General features: G+C 37.6%; 1 protein-coding gene across 2 annotated transcripts; it reads right to left on the minus strand.

The window, feature by feature from the left end:
* Positions 1 to 954: 954 nt before the first annotated feature.
* LOC137385767 (coiled-coil domain-containing protein 102A-like) lies at positions 955 to 15,946 on the minus strand. Of its 2 annotated transcripts, XM_068072315.1 has the most exons (10): positions 15,658 to 15,946; positions 15,405 to 15,562; positions 12,607 to 12,928; positions 11,749 to 11,936; positions 11,223 to 11,436; positions 10,777 to 10,986; positions 9,344 to 9,514; positions 8,988 to 9,091; positions 3,939 to 3,955; positions 955 to 1,732 (listed from the first exon to the last, which is right to left on the minus strand). In XM_068072315.1, exons 1-9 carry the CDS (start codon positions 15,892 to 15,894, stop codon positions 3,943 to 3,945), a joined length of 1,617 nt encoding a protein of 538 aa, XP_067928416.1. In that variant the 5' UTR covers positions 15,895 to 15,946; the 3' UTR covers positions 955 to 1,732; positions 3,939 to 3,942. The 2 variants fall into 2 exon arrangements, with proteins under 2 accessions (XP_067928416.1, XP_067928415.1); XM_068072314.1 differs by lacking the exon at positions 3,939 to 3,955.
* Between the last annotated feature and the right edge of the window lie 203 nt (positions 15,947 to 16,149).

A 16,149-nucleotide genomic window follows, 5' to 3' on the forward strand; every position in this document is an offset into this window, starting at 1 on the left:
CCTGTACAGCTACATAAAAAACATGTGAAAAAGTTGCCTCAATGGTGGAAACCTGTCGAATTAAATTATAGACTAAGAAGACAACTTTTTATTTTATGTGATAAAGTTTGCCTTTAGCAATGAACTGAAAATTTAAAAAGACTTGTTTTTATTAAAACAGCTTTAAATTTGTTTTATCCCAAATGGTATTCGCTAGTTTTGAAGGTAAGCTATTTTAATAGTTTAATCAAACTGTTGTTCACTAGTTTTTTTACAGAAAGTGACCTCTGCAAGTTGCTTAGATACTTACTAGCGGGTTGTCCAAGTTCCATCTGTGGTCAGAATGGCAGCAGGAAAGTACATCAAGCCATAATTACATTGGTGGTAACTCCAGAGTCCTTGATTTTCAGGCATTTCTAGTAATTGCAGGTTAGAAATAAAAGTAGTTTTATTTGTGAAGATTACGCTTCAACTTTGAAACTTAGTTTTGACAAACAAAGTATTAGTTTTCTTTGCTACAATATGCCTTAAAAAGGAGTTGTCTTCTTTTTGTTTGTCAGTAGGGCATAGCACACGGGTTGGCGCAGTACATCTAAGGCCAACAGGTAATTAATTGCTTACAGCTACTTGAAACCTCATTTGGTTGCGAGGCGTTTTTGATTAACTTCTATCTATAACTTTGTGATGATCTGTAAATTTAAGAAAGGTTAACTTTTTAAACATGCCCGTATATGTGCCATATTATTCTTTCACATCGTTGTTAGTAAACCTTTCATGAACCAATCATAGCGATGAAAATACAAACTATTGGTAAGTATGCTTCATTTGCCATAGCAGGTGAGGATTAGTGGACATACAACGGCTAAGGATTAGCGGGCCCATAGCGGATTAGGATTAGTAAACCCATAGCGAATAAGGGTTAGTGAACACAATTAAGGGCCATTAAGAGAAAAAACTCCTTCTGATGCTTGGGTGGTATATTTTTAACGCTTAATGTTATGCCTAAACAATTAAAATATAAAACAAAGTTGTCACCAAACTGGACCAACCTCGTCCCATCATACACAACTGACAAGTAAAAATTGTACCTCTCAAGCTTGTAGAAAGCTTTACATTGATTGGCTAAAATAGCAAAAAATGTATCATAAGTTAATAATATATAAAATTAAAAAAAAGGAGCTAAATAAAAGGCCTTTTATAAAGGTTGCGGCCCTCATTTGCACCTGAGTAAGTGCACACACATGATACATGCGGAACGGAACGTGTGATAAATACAGAGCGTGCACTCAGCCAATGCCCGGCTGGCAAAAAAATACTGCACTTTAAAAGGCTTGGGGCATACTAGTTATAGCAAATCACAAGTGGATAAGCGGCGAGCTACGAGCAAGCAAAACCCAGAGTGCTAATCGTTAATGGCAATCTAGAAACAATAACCTGGACAAACAGTTAACTGTCTATGGCCTGCGCCTATCTGAAAACCTTGTAAGACACCTCAATGACCTTCACGGAACCTTTAAAGACCGCCAATGGCAACATTACACAACATACTCTGCATCCATCACTGAGCAACACTGTTTGCAAATATAAAACTGTAAATTCATGGCGCAGAGAGAATGCTTGCAGGGTTGCAGAGGCATCAGGTTACAAGTTCCCTATATGTTCAGAGGGTTCATCCTCATCAGAGCTTTGGCAGATGTCTGGCAAGGGAGGTATGAGGGACTCTGTGCCATCAGTTATACCGTGGCTTTTCATCCTACAGAAACCAGGAGATTACTTCAGCCAATATGCTTGGAGCTATACTACACAACAGCTAGAGAATGCCTACCGACTATGATAAGTAGTATATGATGAGTAATGTTCTGATAGGTACTTGACAAAAATATCATGACATCAAACAGCTACATGTAGCTCCTAACTGTCACAAAGGAACATTTTTGCTAAGGATTTAAAGTATGAAATTAGAGTTGTCTTGTCAGGCAGACAGAAATATAATACACAAGGCTCTAATACGTATTAGTCTAGCTTGCTGCAAAGAAAGTTACTAAACTTGCTGAATATCACTTGTGGCATAGTCTTGTTATGTGATATGCAGTGTAGCTCTAGTATGCGACATGGAATATAGCTACAATTGACATGTAGCATATCTATGCTTCATAACACATAGTAAAGCAATGATGTGACCTGCAAATATTTGTTTTGGCTTATAAAATAATTTCCAACAGTAAACATTTGCAGTTCCTGTTTTGCAGTGCTGTGTTTGGCAGTGTAGGTGCAATTTTCTTAATTGGTACATATTTATGCAGCTCTACATAGTTTGGTTCTACGATGATCAAATGATTAAATAGCTACTTCCTGTTTAGCTTTATAACTGTTTATCCTAAAATGACGAGTCTGGTGAAAAAGGCAGAAAGAGCAAGAGAGGGGAGGTGGGAAGGGGAGAAGGACAGAGAAAAAAGTAAAGGAAGAGAAAAACAGGGAGAAAAAAGAGGGAGAGAGAAAGGGAGAGAAAAAAGGGAGAGAGAGGAAGGGAGAGAGAGAGAAAGGGAGAGAGAGGGAGAGAGAGAGAAAGGGAGAAAGAGAGAGGGAGAAAGGGAGAGAGAGAAAGAAAGGGAGAGAGAGAAAACGGGAGAAAGAAAAAGGGAGAAAGAAAAAGGGAGAAAGAAAAAGGGAGAGAGAAAAAGGGAGAGAAAGAAGAGGGGAAAGAGAGAAAAAGGGAGAGAAAGAAGAGGGGAAAGAGAGAGAGGGAGAGAGAGAGAAAGGGAGAGAGAGAAAGGGAGAGAGAGAAAAAGGGAGAAAGAAAAAGGGAGAAAGAAAGGGAGAGAAAGAAGGGGGGAAAGAGAGAGAAAGAGACAGAAAGAAAGGGGGAGAGAAAAAGGGAAAGAGAGAGAAAGGGGGAGAAAGAGAAAGGGGGAGAAAGAGAAAGGGGGAGAGAGAGAAAGGGGGAGAGAGAGAAAGGGGGAGAGAGAGAAAGGAGGGAGAGAGAAAAAGGGAGAGAAAGAAGGGGTGAGAGAGAGAAAGGGGGGTGGGAGAGAAAGGGGGGAGAGAGAAAAACGGGAGAGGAAAGGAGGGAGAGAGAAAGGGGGAAAGATAGAGAGAAAAAGGAAAAGAAAGAAGGGGAGGGGGGGAGAAAGAATGGGGGGAGAGAAAGGGGAGGGGGAAACGAGAAGAAGAATTGGAGTAGCATTAGCAACTATTCCACAGCAGCTAATACTGAATTGCGCATTTGTTAGAAAGTGATTATTTGCAGATGAATTTGTTGGATAAACAGGTCACCTGGTAATGTTAACTAAAGAGAACTTTGAAGCTGCCATAAAAACAATCATTATCTGTTAATGCTCTGCTGGTTTCAAAAGATCGTTTTAATGAGTACAGAGAGATTGCTAACAATGATATAAGATCCAGTCACTTAAACAAGAGACAGCTGTAGAACCTTAGCAGGGGCATGAACTTTCGGTTAGGTTAGACTGACATGAAGGTATTCAAAAAGATAAAGTCTGGGACTATTTCATATAAATAACTGGGCAGCATATGCATTTCTCATGTATAACCCTAATGTATGTACCCTAAGAGTACAACCCAATACAAAAAGTAGTAGCAAATACCAGTAATTAATTGTCGTTTTGTAAGACGAGATTATGAAGTTGAGGTACCTCTGTCTTCGCAATGAGGACCATTTCATAAAATTACAGTTCAGAGATGGTTAAAAAATCAATGAGCAAGCACATCCAATTTGTTTCAAATGTTCATAGTGATCAAACTCCCTACCAGAGCTGGGTCACTCACCGCAAACTCCCTATCAGAACTGGGTCACTCACCATAACACTGTACAAACTAAAATATGACATCACTGATTAAAACAGCTAAAAAATAGCAACCAAAGAAGCCATGCAGCAGCTCGCTGAAAGAAAATTTAATTAGTGTAGGTTAGGCGTTTGTGTTTTAGCTATAGCTCTACCAACCGTGCTATTGAAAGGCTCTACAACAATTCATACTGTATTTTATTATGATAGCATAATTGAACACTGTGCTTTGTTACACACTTGATTTGATATATTTCACCCCATAGATATATACCTCACTCCATAGATACATACCTCACTCCATAGATATATACCTCACTCCATAGATATATACCTCACTCCATAGATACATACCTCACCCCATAGATACATACCTCACCCCATAGATACATACCTCACTCCATAGATACATACCTCACTCCATAGATACATACCTCACTCCATAGATATATACCTCACTCCATAGATACATACCTCACTGTACCAATTCATATTACGTTAAACAATTCCGTACTATTATCAATACGTTCAACATTTTATTATCGTTTATGAAGCCGGCATGCACAGCCCCATCACATACATGCACAGCCCCATCACATACATGCACAGCCCCATCACATACATGTACATCCTCATCACATATATGTACATCCCCATCACATACATGCACAGCCCCATCACATACATGTACAGCCCCATCACATACATGCACAGCCCCATCACATACATGTACAGCCCCATCACATAAATGTACAGCCCCATCACATACATGCACAGCCCCATCACATACATGTACATCCTTCTTCAATTTCATGCAATGGGGTATTAGTGAAAAACAAACTAATACATACCAAACACTATGATCCTAGCTGACATACACACTGACCACTCCAGAGGGTATAATATCACACCATCATTAAGCTACAACCTGGAGTTTTATCAACATCTAATGAAACATGATAATACTCATTCATAGGTGCTACTTGATAAAAAGTCTGACAAAATAAGAGATGTGAAGATATCTATCTTGAGCAAGGAGTAATGTCCTCAGGATTGATGAAAATGGTTTGTTAAATAGGAGCAAAATGCCACCACTGAGTGACGAGCGCTTCGATCATATATTGTGAAACCCTTTGATTAATTGCTCAGTGAGTTTGATCAACTCATTAGTTAAGAAGTGAGTTGATAAAACTCACAGTATGTAGTTAAGTAGTGAGTTGATAAAACTCACAGTACGTAGTTAAGTAGTGAGTTGATAAACTGACAGTATGTAGTTAAGTAGTGAGTTGATAAAACTCACAGTATGTAGTTAAGTAGTGAGTTGATAAACTCACAGTACGTAGTTAAGTAGTGAGTTGATAAACTGACAGTATGTAGTTAAGTAGCGAGTTGATAAAACTCACAGTATGTAATTAAGTAGTGAGTTGATAGAACTGACAGTATGTAATTAAGTAGTGAGTTGATAAAACTCACAGTATTTAGTTAAGTAGTGAGTTGATAAACTGACAGTATGTAGTTAAGTAGTGAGTTAATAAACTGACAGTATGTAGTTGAGTAGTGAGTTGATAAAACTCACAGTATTTAGTTAAGAAGTGAGTTGATAAACTCACAGTATGTAGTTAAGTAGTGAGTTGATAAAACTCACAGTATGTAGTTGAGTAGTGAGTTGATAAAACTCACAGTATGTAGTTAGGTAGTGAGTTGATAAAACTCACAGTATGTAGTTAGGTAGTGAGTTGATAAACTGACAGTATGTAGTTAAGTAGTGAGTTGATAGAACTGACAGTATGTAATTAAGTAGTGAGTTGATAAAACTCACAGTATTTAGTTAAGTAGTGAGTTGATAAACTGACAGTATGTAGTTAAGTAGTGAGTTAATAAACTGACAGTATGTAGTTGAGTAGTGAGTTGATAAAACTCACAGTATTTAGTTAAGAAGTGAGTTGATAAACTCACAGTATGTAGTTAGGTAGTGAGTTGATAAACTGACAGTATGTAGTTAAGTAGTGAGTTGATAAACTGACAGTATGTAATTAAGTAGTGAGTTGATAAACTCACAGTATGTAGTTAAGTAGTGAGTTGATAAAACTCACAGTATGTAGTTAAGTAGTGAGTTGATAAAACTCACAGTATGTAGTTAGGTAGTGAGTTGATAAACTGACAGTATGTAGTTAAGTAGTGAGTTGATAAACTGACAGTATGTAGTTAAGTAGTGAGTTGATAAAACTCACAGTATGTAGTTAAGTAGTGAGTTGATAAAACTCACAGTATGTAGTTAAGTAGTGAGTTGATAAAACTCACAGTATGTAATTAAGTAGTGAGTTGATAAACTCACAGTATGTAGTTAAGTAGTGAGTTGATAAACTGACAGTATGTAGTAAGTAGTGAGTTGATAAACTGACAGTATGTAATTAAGTAGTGAGTTGATAAACTCACAGTATGTAGTTAAGTAGTGAGTTGATAAAACTCACAGTATGTAATTAAGTAGTGAGTTGATAAACTGACAGTATGTAGTTAAGTAGTGAGTTGATAAACTCACAGTATGTAATTAAGTAGTGAGTTGATAAAACTGACAGTATTTAGTTAAGTAGTGAGTTGATAAACTGACAGCATGTAGTTAAGTAGTGAGTTGATAAACTGACAGTATGTAATTAAGTAGTGAGTTGATAAACTGACAGTATGTAATTAAGTAGTGAGTTGATAAACTGACAGTATGTAGTTAAGTAGTGAGTTGATAAAACTCACAGTATGTAGTTAAGTAGTGAGTTGATAAAACTCACAGTATGTAGTTAAGTAGTGAGTTGATAAACTGACAGTATGTAGTAAGTAGTGAGTTGATAAACTGACAGTATGTAGTTAAGTAGTGAGTTGATAAACTGACAGTATGTAATTAAGTAGTGAGTTGATAAACTCACAGTATGTAATTAAGTAGTGAGTTGATAAAACTCACAGTATGTAGTTAAGTAGTGAGTTGATAAACTCACAGTATGTAATTAAGTAGTGAGTTGATAAAACTGACAGTATTTAGTTAAGTAGTGAGTTAATAAACTCACAGTATGTAGTTAGGTAGTGAGTTGATAAACTGACAGTATGTAGTTAAGTAGTGAGTTGATAAACTGACAGTATGTAATTAAGTAGTGAGTTGATAAACTCACAGTATGTAGTTAAGTAGTGAGTTGATAAAACTCACAGTATGTAGTTAAGTAGTGAGTTGATAAAACTCACAGTATGTAGTTAGGTAGTGAGTTGATAAACTGACAGTATGTAGTTAAGTAGTGAGTTGATAAACTGACAGTATGTAGTTAAGTAGTGAGTTGATAAAACTCACAGTATGTAGTTAAGTAGTGAGTTGATAAAACTCACAGTATGTAGTTAAGTAGTGAGTTGATAAAACTCACAGTATGTAATTAAGTAGTGAGTTGATAAACTCACAGTATGTAGTTAAGTAGTGAGTTGATAAACTGACAGTATGTAGTAAGTAGTGAGTTGATAAACTGACAGTATGTAATTAAGTAGTGAGTTGATAAACTCACAGTATGTAGTTAAGTAGTGAGTTGATAAAACTCACAGTATGTAATTAAGTAGTGAGTTGATAAACTGACAGTATGTAGTTAAGTAGTGAGTTGATAAACTCACAGTATGTAATTAAGTAGTGAGTTGATAAAACTGACAGTATTTAGTTAAGTAGTGAGTTGATAAACTGACAGCATGTAGTTAAGTAGTGAGTTGATAAACTGACAGTATGTAATTAAGTAGTGAGTTGATAAACTGACAGTATGTAATTAAGTAGTGAGTTGATAAACTGACAGTATGTAGTTAAGTAGTGAGTTGATAAAACTCACAGTATGTAGTTAAGTAGTGAGTTGATAAAACTCACAGTATGTAGTTAAGTAGTGAGTTGATAAACTGACAGTATGTAGTAAGTAGTGAGTTGATAAACTGACAGTATGTAGTTAAGTAGTGAGTTGATAAACTGACAGTATGTAATTAAGTAGTGAGTTGATAAACTCACAGTATGTAATTAAGTAGTGAGTTGATAAAACTCACAGTATGTAGTTAAGTAGTGAGTTGATAAACTCACAGTATGTAATTAAGTAGTGAGTTGATAAAACTGACAGTATTTAGTTAAGTAGTGAGTTGATAAACTGACAGCATGTAGTTAAGTAGTGAGTTGATAAACTGACAGTATGTAATTAAGTAGTGAGTTGATAAACTGACAGTATGTAATTAAGTAGTGAGTTGATAAACTCACAGTATGTAGTTAAGTAGTGAGCTGATAAAACTCACAGTATGTAGTTGAGTAGTGAATTGATAAAACTCACAGTATGTAGTCAAGTCGTGAGTTGATAAACTGACAGTATGTAGTTAAGTAGTGAGTTGATAAAACTCACAGTATGTAGTTAAGTAGTGAGTTGATAAACTGACAGTATGTAATTAAGTAGTGAGTTGATAAACTGACAGTATGTAGTTAAGTAGTGAGTTGATAAACTGACAGTATGTAATTAAGTAGTGAGTTGATAAACTCACAGTATGTAGTTAAGTAGTGAGTTGATAAAACTCACAGTATGTAGTTAAGTAGTGAGCTGATAAAACTCACAGTATGTAGTTGAGTAGTGAGTTGATAAAACTCACAGTATGTAGTCAAGTCGTGAGTTGATAAACTGACAGTATGTAGTCAAGTCGTGAGTTGATAAACTGACAGTATGTAGTTAAGTAGTGAGTTGATAAAACTCACAGTATGTAGTTAAGTAGTGAGTTGATAAACCTCACAGTATGTAATTAAGTAGTGAGTTGGTAAACTGACAGTATGTAGTTAAGTAGTGAGCTGATAAAACTCACAGTATGTAGTTAAGTAGTGAGTTGATAAACTGACAGTATGTAATTAAGTAGTGAGTTGATAAACCATAAAACCCATAAGAAACTACACATTGCGGCAAGTATCAACTCACTATATTCCCACACTGATTGGTTAAGTAGAAGGTCTGAAGGTGTGTAAACAACGGTAAAATAGGCACACAAAAAAGAGAGCAAATGGGAAAGAAGACGGGGGGCAAGGAGGGAGATAAGGATGAAGGTAAGCTATGGAAAATGTGGAAGATTAAAAAAGGAGAAGTGCTGGAAGAAGAGGCAAGGAGAAGGTAAAATGGAGAGGCAGAAAGGAAAGGTGAGTAGAAAAGGTGATAAGAAGAAATAAGGGCAACAACTTACCGTGATTGCAGATGCGCCATTTGAGCTTGACAATTCTCACTTGATTCCTGAAGGTTGTCACAATTCCTCTGCAACTTACGTGCTATATTTGACTGTGTGTCGACCTTAAAAGCAATTGATCGAACATATACCAGACTGTGAAAATAGTGGATGTCATATGACAACTACCATACACACACACACACACACGCACGAACACACACAAATCATCAGAATGCAGTTGATGGCAGACCATAATGAACTATCAGAATATCATTAGAAAGCTAAGACCTTCAACTGAAACATAAAATCTGGTGCTCAGAAAGGTAAAATTATAAGTTTCAATGATTAGTCAGGCTAGCTAGTAGGACGATCACCTCATTTTCAGCAGAGATCAAGTCATCCTTGAGCTCTTCGATGCGAGCCCTCAGCTTTTTCACCTCATGCTCATATTGGTCAGCACGTCTGGTAGAATGATTGAGCTCTGTAGACGTTTCCTGCAGCTGTTTCTTTTGTTTGCTGAAGGACTGCCTCAGCTCCGAGAACTCCTGAAGGTTACAATGCAATATCATCACCTCTACTTGCTCATCTTACCTACCTTCTTCATGCTGCTTTTCCTTGCTACCTATTATCCATCCCTTCTTTTCTACCTATTATCCATCCCTTCTTTTCTACCTATTATCCATCCCTTCTTTTCTACCTATTATCCATCCCTTCTTTTCTACCTATTATCCATCCCTTCTTTTCTACCTATTATCCATCCCTTCTTTTCTACCTATTATCCATCCCTTCTTTTCTACCTATTATCCATCCCTTCTTTTCTACCTATTATCCATCCCTTCTTTACTACCTATTATCCATCCCTTCTTTTCTACCTATTATCCATCCCTTCTTTTCTACCTATTATCCATCCCTTCTTTTCTACCTATTATCCATCCCTTCTTTTCTACCTATTATCCATCCCTTCTTTTCTACCTATTATCCATCCCTTCTTTTCTACCTATTATCCATCCCTTCTTTTCTACCTATTATCCATCCCTTCTTTTCTACCTATTATCCATCCCTTCTTTACTACCTATTATCCATCCCTTCTTTTCTACCTATTATCCATCCCTTCTTTTCTACCTATTATCCATCCCTTCTTTTCTACCTATTATCCATCCCTTCTTTTCTACCTATTATCCATCCCTTCTTTTCTACCTACTATCCATCCCTTCTTTTCTACCTATTATCCATCCCTTCTTTTCTACCTATTATCCATCCCTTCTTTTCTACCTATTATCCATCCCTTCTTTTCTACCTATTATCCATCCCTTCTTTTCTACCTATTATCCATCCCTTCTTTTCTACCTATTATCCATCCCTTCTTTTCTACCTATTATCCATCCCTTCTTTTCTACCTATTATCCATCCCTTCTTTTCTACCTATTATCCATCCCTTCTTTTCCACTTACTTTCTCCTGCCTACCCTCAATTTTTTTCTGCACCTGCCGTTTCATGCCCTCTCTGAATTCACCTCTTTTTTCCACCTGCCTACCCCTGCCTCTTCTCAGCTCACATCTCTCCTACACCTGGATTTTCCTGATTTCTCTCACTCGATCTCTCCACTACCTGGTTTCCCCTGTCTCCTTCCACCTTGATTTTTTCTATTCCACTTTTTTCTCTTTGTATCTTTTTCTTTTCAATTCCCCTCTTCCCTTCCCAACTTCCTATTTCTTCCCCACACACTTTACACACTTTCATCATGATGCTATACACAAAAATACAAATATTCACCAGAATATTACAAGAACCAGCAAAACCTCCATACCCTATTTCTATTGGTGAGCTCATCTTGCAGGGATTTGATATCTTGGTCCTTGATGGATGTTTGGCCTCTGTTTCGGTCTCTTGCTTCCCCTTGCACATCCTCCAACAAACTTCTGAGCTTTTTATTCTCTCGCTCAAGAGAATGCTTTTGGCTTGAAAGCTTTTCACGTTTGGCCCATTCGGCAGCATTTTCCACTTGCATCCGTTCCAACTGCATAGAACAAGATTGTGTTAAAAAACAAAAAACTTTGATGATTTGGAAAGATGAAAAAACAACCAACCCTGGCATAGTAAGACAATTAGATAAACAGGCATCTTGGCCAAACAACCCTGTACAATGTAATAGCTTATATGATCCAATGGCTCAAAAAGATTAAATCGAAGGCCAGAAAATATTGCGTGGGACATCGTGTTACAGTATCATCCAAAAGAATAAAAAACACTGACCTGCTCCCGAAGCATCATGACCTGATGTTGAGCCTTGTCAGAGCTATCATAGTCCTCAGATAACCCTTTGACACTCTGCTGCTGCACTTCTTGCAAGCTGTCTATTCTAGCCTGTAGTTGAGCATTCTCTGCTGATGCATCAGACAACTCTGTCTTAAGGGACCTTATCTCTAGATGAAGGTCATCCAACTTACACTTCATTCCATCTCTCTCCCTGCAAAAATAATATCAAGCCACATAAAGTAGCCTGTAATATTACTCTAGCTATTTTAGACCCGATGTGACAGCAAAAACCAAGGAATGATGCCGACTCTGTTTGAGCCTCACAAATATTTGTGTGTATTAGTATGCTAAACTGAGTGTCCCATTTATATACATTTAGGGGGCTTCATTGCAAACTGGCTTTAATAGCTTTTGAGTAAAAGCAGTAGCTACATAGAAACGCACTAAAAGCTCAAATGCAAAATAAAGCGCTTTCACAGCCTTAATAACATTTATCTAGCCCATTCTAGTGTCCTATGCTTACTCTTTCTCTGCATTATAAATCTTGGTGAGTTCTCGGAGCTTAGCCTCTGTCATACCGGCAGCAACCTGCTTCTCCGGACTTGAGCTTGCCTCGCCATTGCTGTCGTCATTGCCAGCAAACTCATCCGGTTGTGACCTTATGCTCACACTGCTGCCAGTGCTCATGCTGTCACTGTCCTTGTCCGGGTCCTGTATGAAAAGAGATAATCTTGTAACGCAATGATTTTATCGGTTTACCTTACTAAGAAATAGGCAGGCAATATTAACTATTGAATGCTATCATTTGAGCAAATGACGGATGTACTAGTAAGATTAAGACTAGGGTCTGGCAGCATATCACTCCCACCCAGAGCTACATGTCACTCCCACCCATTGCTACATGTCACTACCACCCATAGCTACATGTCACTCCCACACATAGCTACATGTCACTCCCACCCATAGCTACATGTCACTCCCATCCATAGCTACATGTCACTCCCATCCATAGCTACATGTCAATCTCACCCATAGCTACATGTCACTACCACCCATAGATACATGTCACTCTCACCCATAGCTACATGTCACTACCACCCATAGCTACATGTCACTCCCGCCCATAGCTATGCACATGTCACTCCCGCCCATAACTTCATGTCACTCCCACCCATAACTACATGTCACTACCACCCATAGCTACATGTCACTCTCACCCATAGCTACATGTCACTGCCACCCATAGCTACATGTCACTCCTGCCCATAGCTATGCACATGTCACTCCCGCCCATAACTTCATGTCACTCCCACCCATAACTACATGTCACTCCCACCCATAGCCAACAGTCTATAGCTGGTCTTGGTCTATAGCTGACTACCTTGATGAGATTCACTTCTAGTTCTGCCTTAAGCTTATCAATCTCTGCAATGAGATCCTGTTTTCCTCTCTTTAGGTTGGTGCATTCCTTTACGACCACTTCGAGCTTTGACCTCAGCTGCCGACAATCTTCTCTTGCCTTATTTCTTTCATTGCGAACCTTGCTCCACTTTTCGCGCCAATTAGCAGTGCAGTCGGACCACCACCTCATTGTCTTTTCCATTTGCGCAGCTCTCGCTCGCATTTCTTCTAGCTCTCTTTGCCGCATTTCATCCTTGGCCTCCCAGTCAGTCTCTGAGGTTGCCTGGTATTGAATATTAAACCTGCAAACATCACAGCAGAGCTGTAGACTGTCTTTAAAATTACATTAGACAAAATGTGAGACAGAAAACATCATCTATGAAATACTCAATGTAGCATAACCTTCAGAGAAAGAATCTAATTGAGTTCTGCATAGAATCAAGTAATTCAAAACAACTAACAGTTCTAAACAGACAAAATACCTATAATGGATTTGTTAACTTTTTTCAACTTTAAACCCACTCGATATGGCGCCTTACAGTGCCTCGCGTTGCGTGTTCGCAACTCGAGTTGCCGTGTTGTACAACTCGGCCTGGGTTTTTGATGAACTCGAGTTGTGTTACGCAAAACTAACACGGGTTTGTAAAAAAAGCAAAGTGAGTAATTGGGGTGTCTCATTTACAGAAATTTAATAATTTAAATATATATACATATTTAAATTATATATATTGGCGAGATTTGTGCATATTTATTTCTATAAATATAAAGAGACACAAACAATTGTAGAATGTAAAAAGCAAACTAAAAAACAATCTTTGAGGGAGCTGGGTCACTTCTTTTTCAAATGAAAAAAGAGCTATCTCTCTAGAACCTGACAAGAAACTGAATGAACACCGAAAATGAACATAGAAATTATTTCAACGGCGTTTAATGATGGACCAAAATAAATTCCATATAGAAAATATAATTAGAGAAAATGAAATGATGAGATGTTCTCAAGCTGAGTTGTTGAACTCGAGTTTCTGTTGAAAGAACTCGGCTTGGGTTTTGATGAACTCGAGTTGTGCAACTCGAATTGTACAACTCGAGTTATATTTACACAACTCGTGTTTGCAATTCGAGTTGCAAACTCGGCACATTATAATTCGCCATTTAGTTTTAGTTTTACAGTCATACTTCAACTTACGAGCTTAATGCGTTCCGAGACTGAGCTCGTATGTCAATTTACTCGCATGTTGGTGCAATTCATTTATATATAGAACAATTAAATATATATTGATTGGTTTCCATACTCTAAAAAAAGCAAATAAAACACTCAAAACAAGATATTGTAACAGAAAGAACATGTTGGTTATTGTCCTTACGTATACATGCTTTCAAAAAGCAACAAATAAAAAATAATGCAAGGAAATGTGATTAATTAAAATGAAAAATTAAATACATACAATAGCAGTTAACACTCGCATTTGCCAGGGAGGGAGATATAAGTTATCCTTCGTTACAACAGGTGACTTTGGTAAATTTGGATTTTATCAAAGTGTTAAAAGACAAACTTACAAGCAAACCAAAAAGCAAACTTTCATTTTCAACTAAACGTAATTAAAATTTCTTCGGCGTTCATAGTTGGTTCAAATTTCTCGCTGGTTAGCGAGAAATTTTTCCTTTTTATCGCTTTCACGACTAGCCGGCCGTTTTAAGATAAACCTATCTAAAGACGTTTGCCTTTGTCGCCCTTGCAACATGTTGCGATTAGGACGAACACAGGTGTCGCCACAAATGGTTAACGCACGACCATTAGCCAACTTATCCGAATGTCTATTAAACAGTTTGGATAGATAGCGCCGGCCTTTTCACATAGCAGTTTCAGTTACGCTGTCACCGGCCAATTGTTTGTCCAATGCCATCAGCGGTCGTGAAGATCGCTGCACCGTTTATAAACTATGGTTAGTCCTTTTGCGAACTAAATGCCCTGAATATAATCCTTCTGTTTGATAATTATGAATGTATTTCTGTCATATTGCCGAGCTAGCTGAATCACGCATACACATTTCGCATATTTTTCAATATTTTTCCGTTTAATATCGACTGTTATCATTTGCTTTTTCTTTGTAATATCTTTCATTTTACTGGCAAACCTTTGGTCTACGCACAGTACTTTTAATTCACATAATTCTGCACAAAAAATCGTGCACAAAAAAACACGGTACAACAGTATAACCTGAGCAGTTGAAAAATACAGAGTGATGCTGTTCTCATAAAACACCTCCGGCATACTTGGCAACTGACTCAAGTGCTCGTATCTCAAACATGGCTCGTATGTTAGTGCTAAAACTTGCTTGAAAGCTGGCTCGTATCTCAAGTTTCTCGTACGTTGGAGCACTCGTAAGTTGAAGTATTACTGTACAGTACATACATACATAGTTTAATTTCTATTAGCTAACAGGTGCCTATTGATGTACCATTGTTAATATAACCAGATCTACGGTTATGCTACCGTAATACCAATATATTGCACCTTACTTTTGAAAAGTCGCGTTGCGTGTTCACAACTCGAGTTGTGCAACTCGAGTTGTGAACGCGCAACGCGAGGCACTGTAAGGCGCCATACACTCGAAGTATATGATATTTTGTTAAGTGCAGGTTGGCCATAATAATTCCAAAACACAAAGGTGGGAGCTACAGGCATAATAATCACCATATAATGCGCCCCATTACAAGTAGGCCTACACATCAAGTTTTTGACAATATCAGACATAGGAATAAACCATTTTTGTATACCTGGCGGTTGGACCTGAAGGAGCCTGAAATGGCCGAAAAACTCCTTGGCCAGCACCATGAACAGCAGCTACACTGTCAGGCCGAATTGTCGTTACTGTGTCAGGAGGTAAAATAGAGGCACTCTCAGGACGGAAAGCTCCAAAATCTGATTGTTTAACCTAAAAAACTAAAATGTTAAAAAAATACTATCTACGCTATGAATAAAAGGTTGAAGACAAAAGAATATTTAGCTTCAAACTAAGCAATTACTCACATTAGGAATTTCAGATCTAAAACTTAAAACGCTGTCAGGACGAATAGTTGAAGCTGCGCTATCAGATCTATTAAAACTGGTTGGAGTAGATGAAGTTGGCCTTTGGACTTGCTCTGTTGCCCTGGCATCAGCCTTTGCTCGCGCTTTTAGATTAGCAGAAAAGTTCTTTATCCGCTTATCAATTTTAGGACTTTCATCGATGCCAGTCAAATCCTTTGGTGATGATGAGCCAGACATTTTGTGATTTCCAGAGTCTTTATATCACTTTATGATACTGCTGCTCACTACTCATTCCTAAAATCATACTACACATGTCATGCTTCAAAATCTTTTTAACAACTAGAACTTTATAAGCCCATTGCCTCTCCAAACCCGTTTGCATAAAAAAACTGAATACTGGAGTAACTTGACCTGTCAGAATTTTGTACATAGCTGACAGTACACTGATTGAACGTATTCTACAGATTGCTATCATATGAAGCAGCGTAACAA

The sequence above is a fragment of the Watersipora subatra genome, chromosome 1 (assembly GCF_963576615.1).
Source record: "Watersipora subatra chromosome 1, tzWatSuba1.1, whole genome shotgun sequence".
Classification (NCBI taxonomy): domain Eukaryota; kingdom Metazoa; phylum Bryozoa; class Gymnolaemata; order Cheilostomatida; family Watersiporidae; genus Watersipora; species Watersipora subatra.

Excerpts from the sequence above, each read along its gene's own strand:
- LOC137385767 (XM_068072314.1), bottom strand. The coding sequence starts at position 15,894 with ATGTCTGGCTCATCATCACCAAAGGATTTGACTGGCATCGATGAAAGT. Across the intron at positions 12,929-15,404 it reads CCTTCAGGTCCAACCGCCAG|GTTTAATATTCAATACCAGG; the intron begins GTATACAAAAAT and ends TGATGTTTGCAG. Across the intron at positions 9,515-10,776 it reads AGCTCACCAATAGAAATAGG|GAGTTCTCGGAGCTGAGGCA; the intron begins GTATGGAGGTTT and ends TGTAACCTTCAG.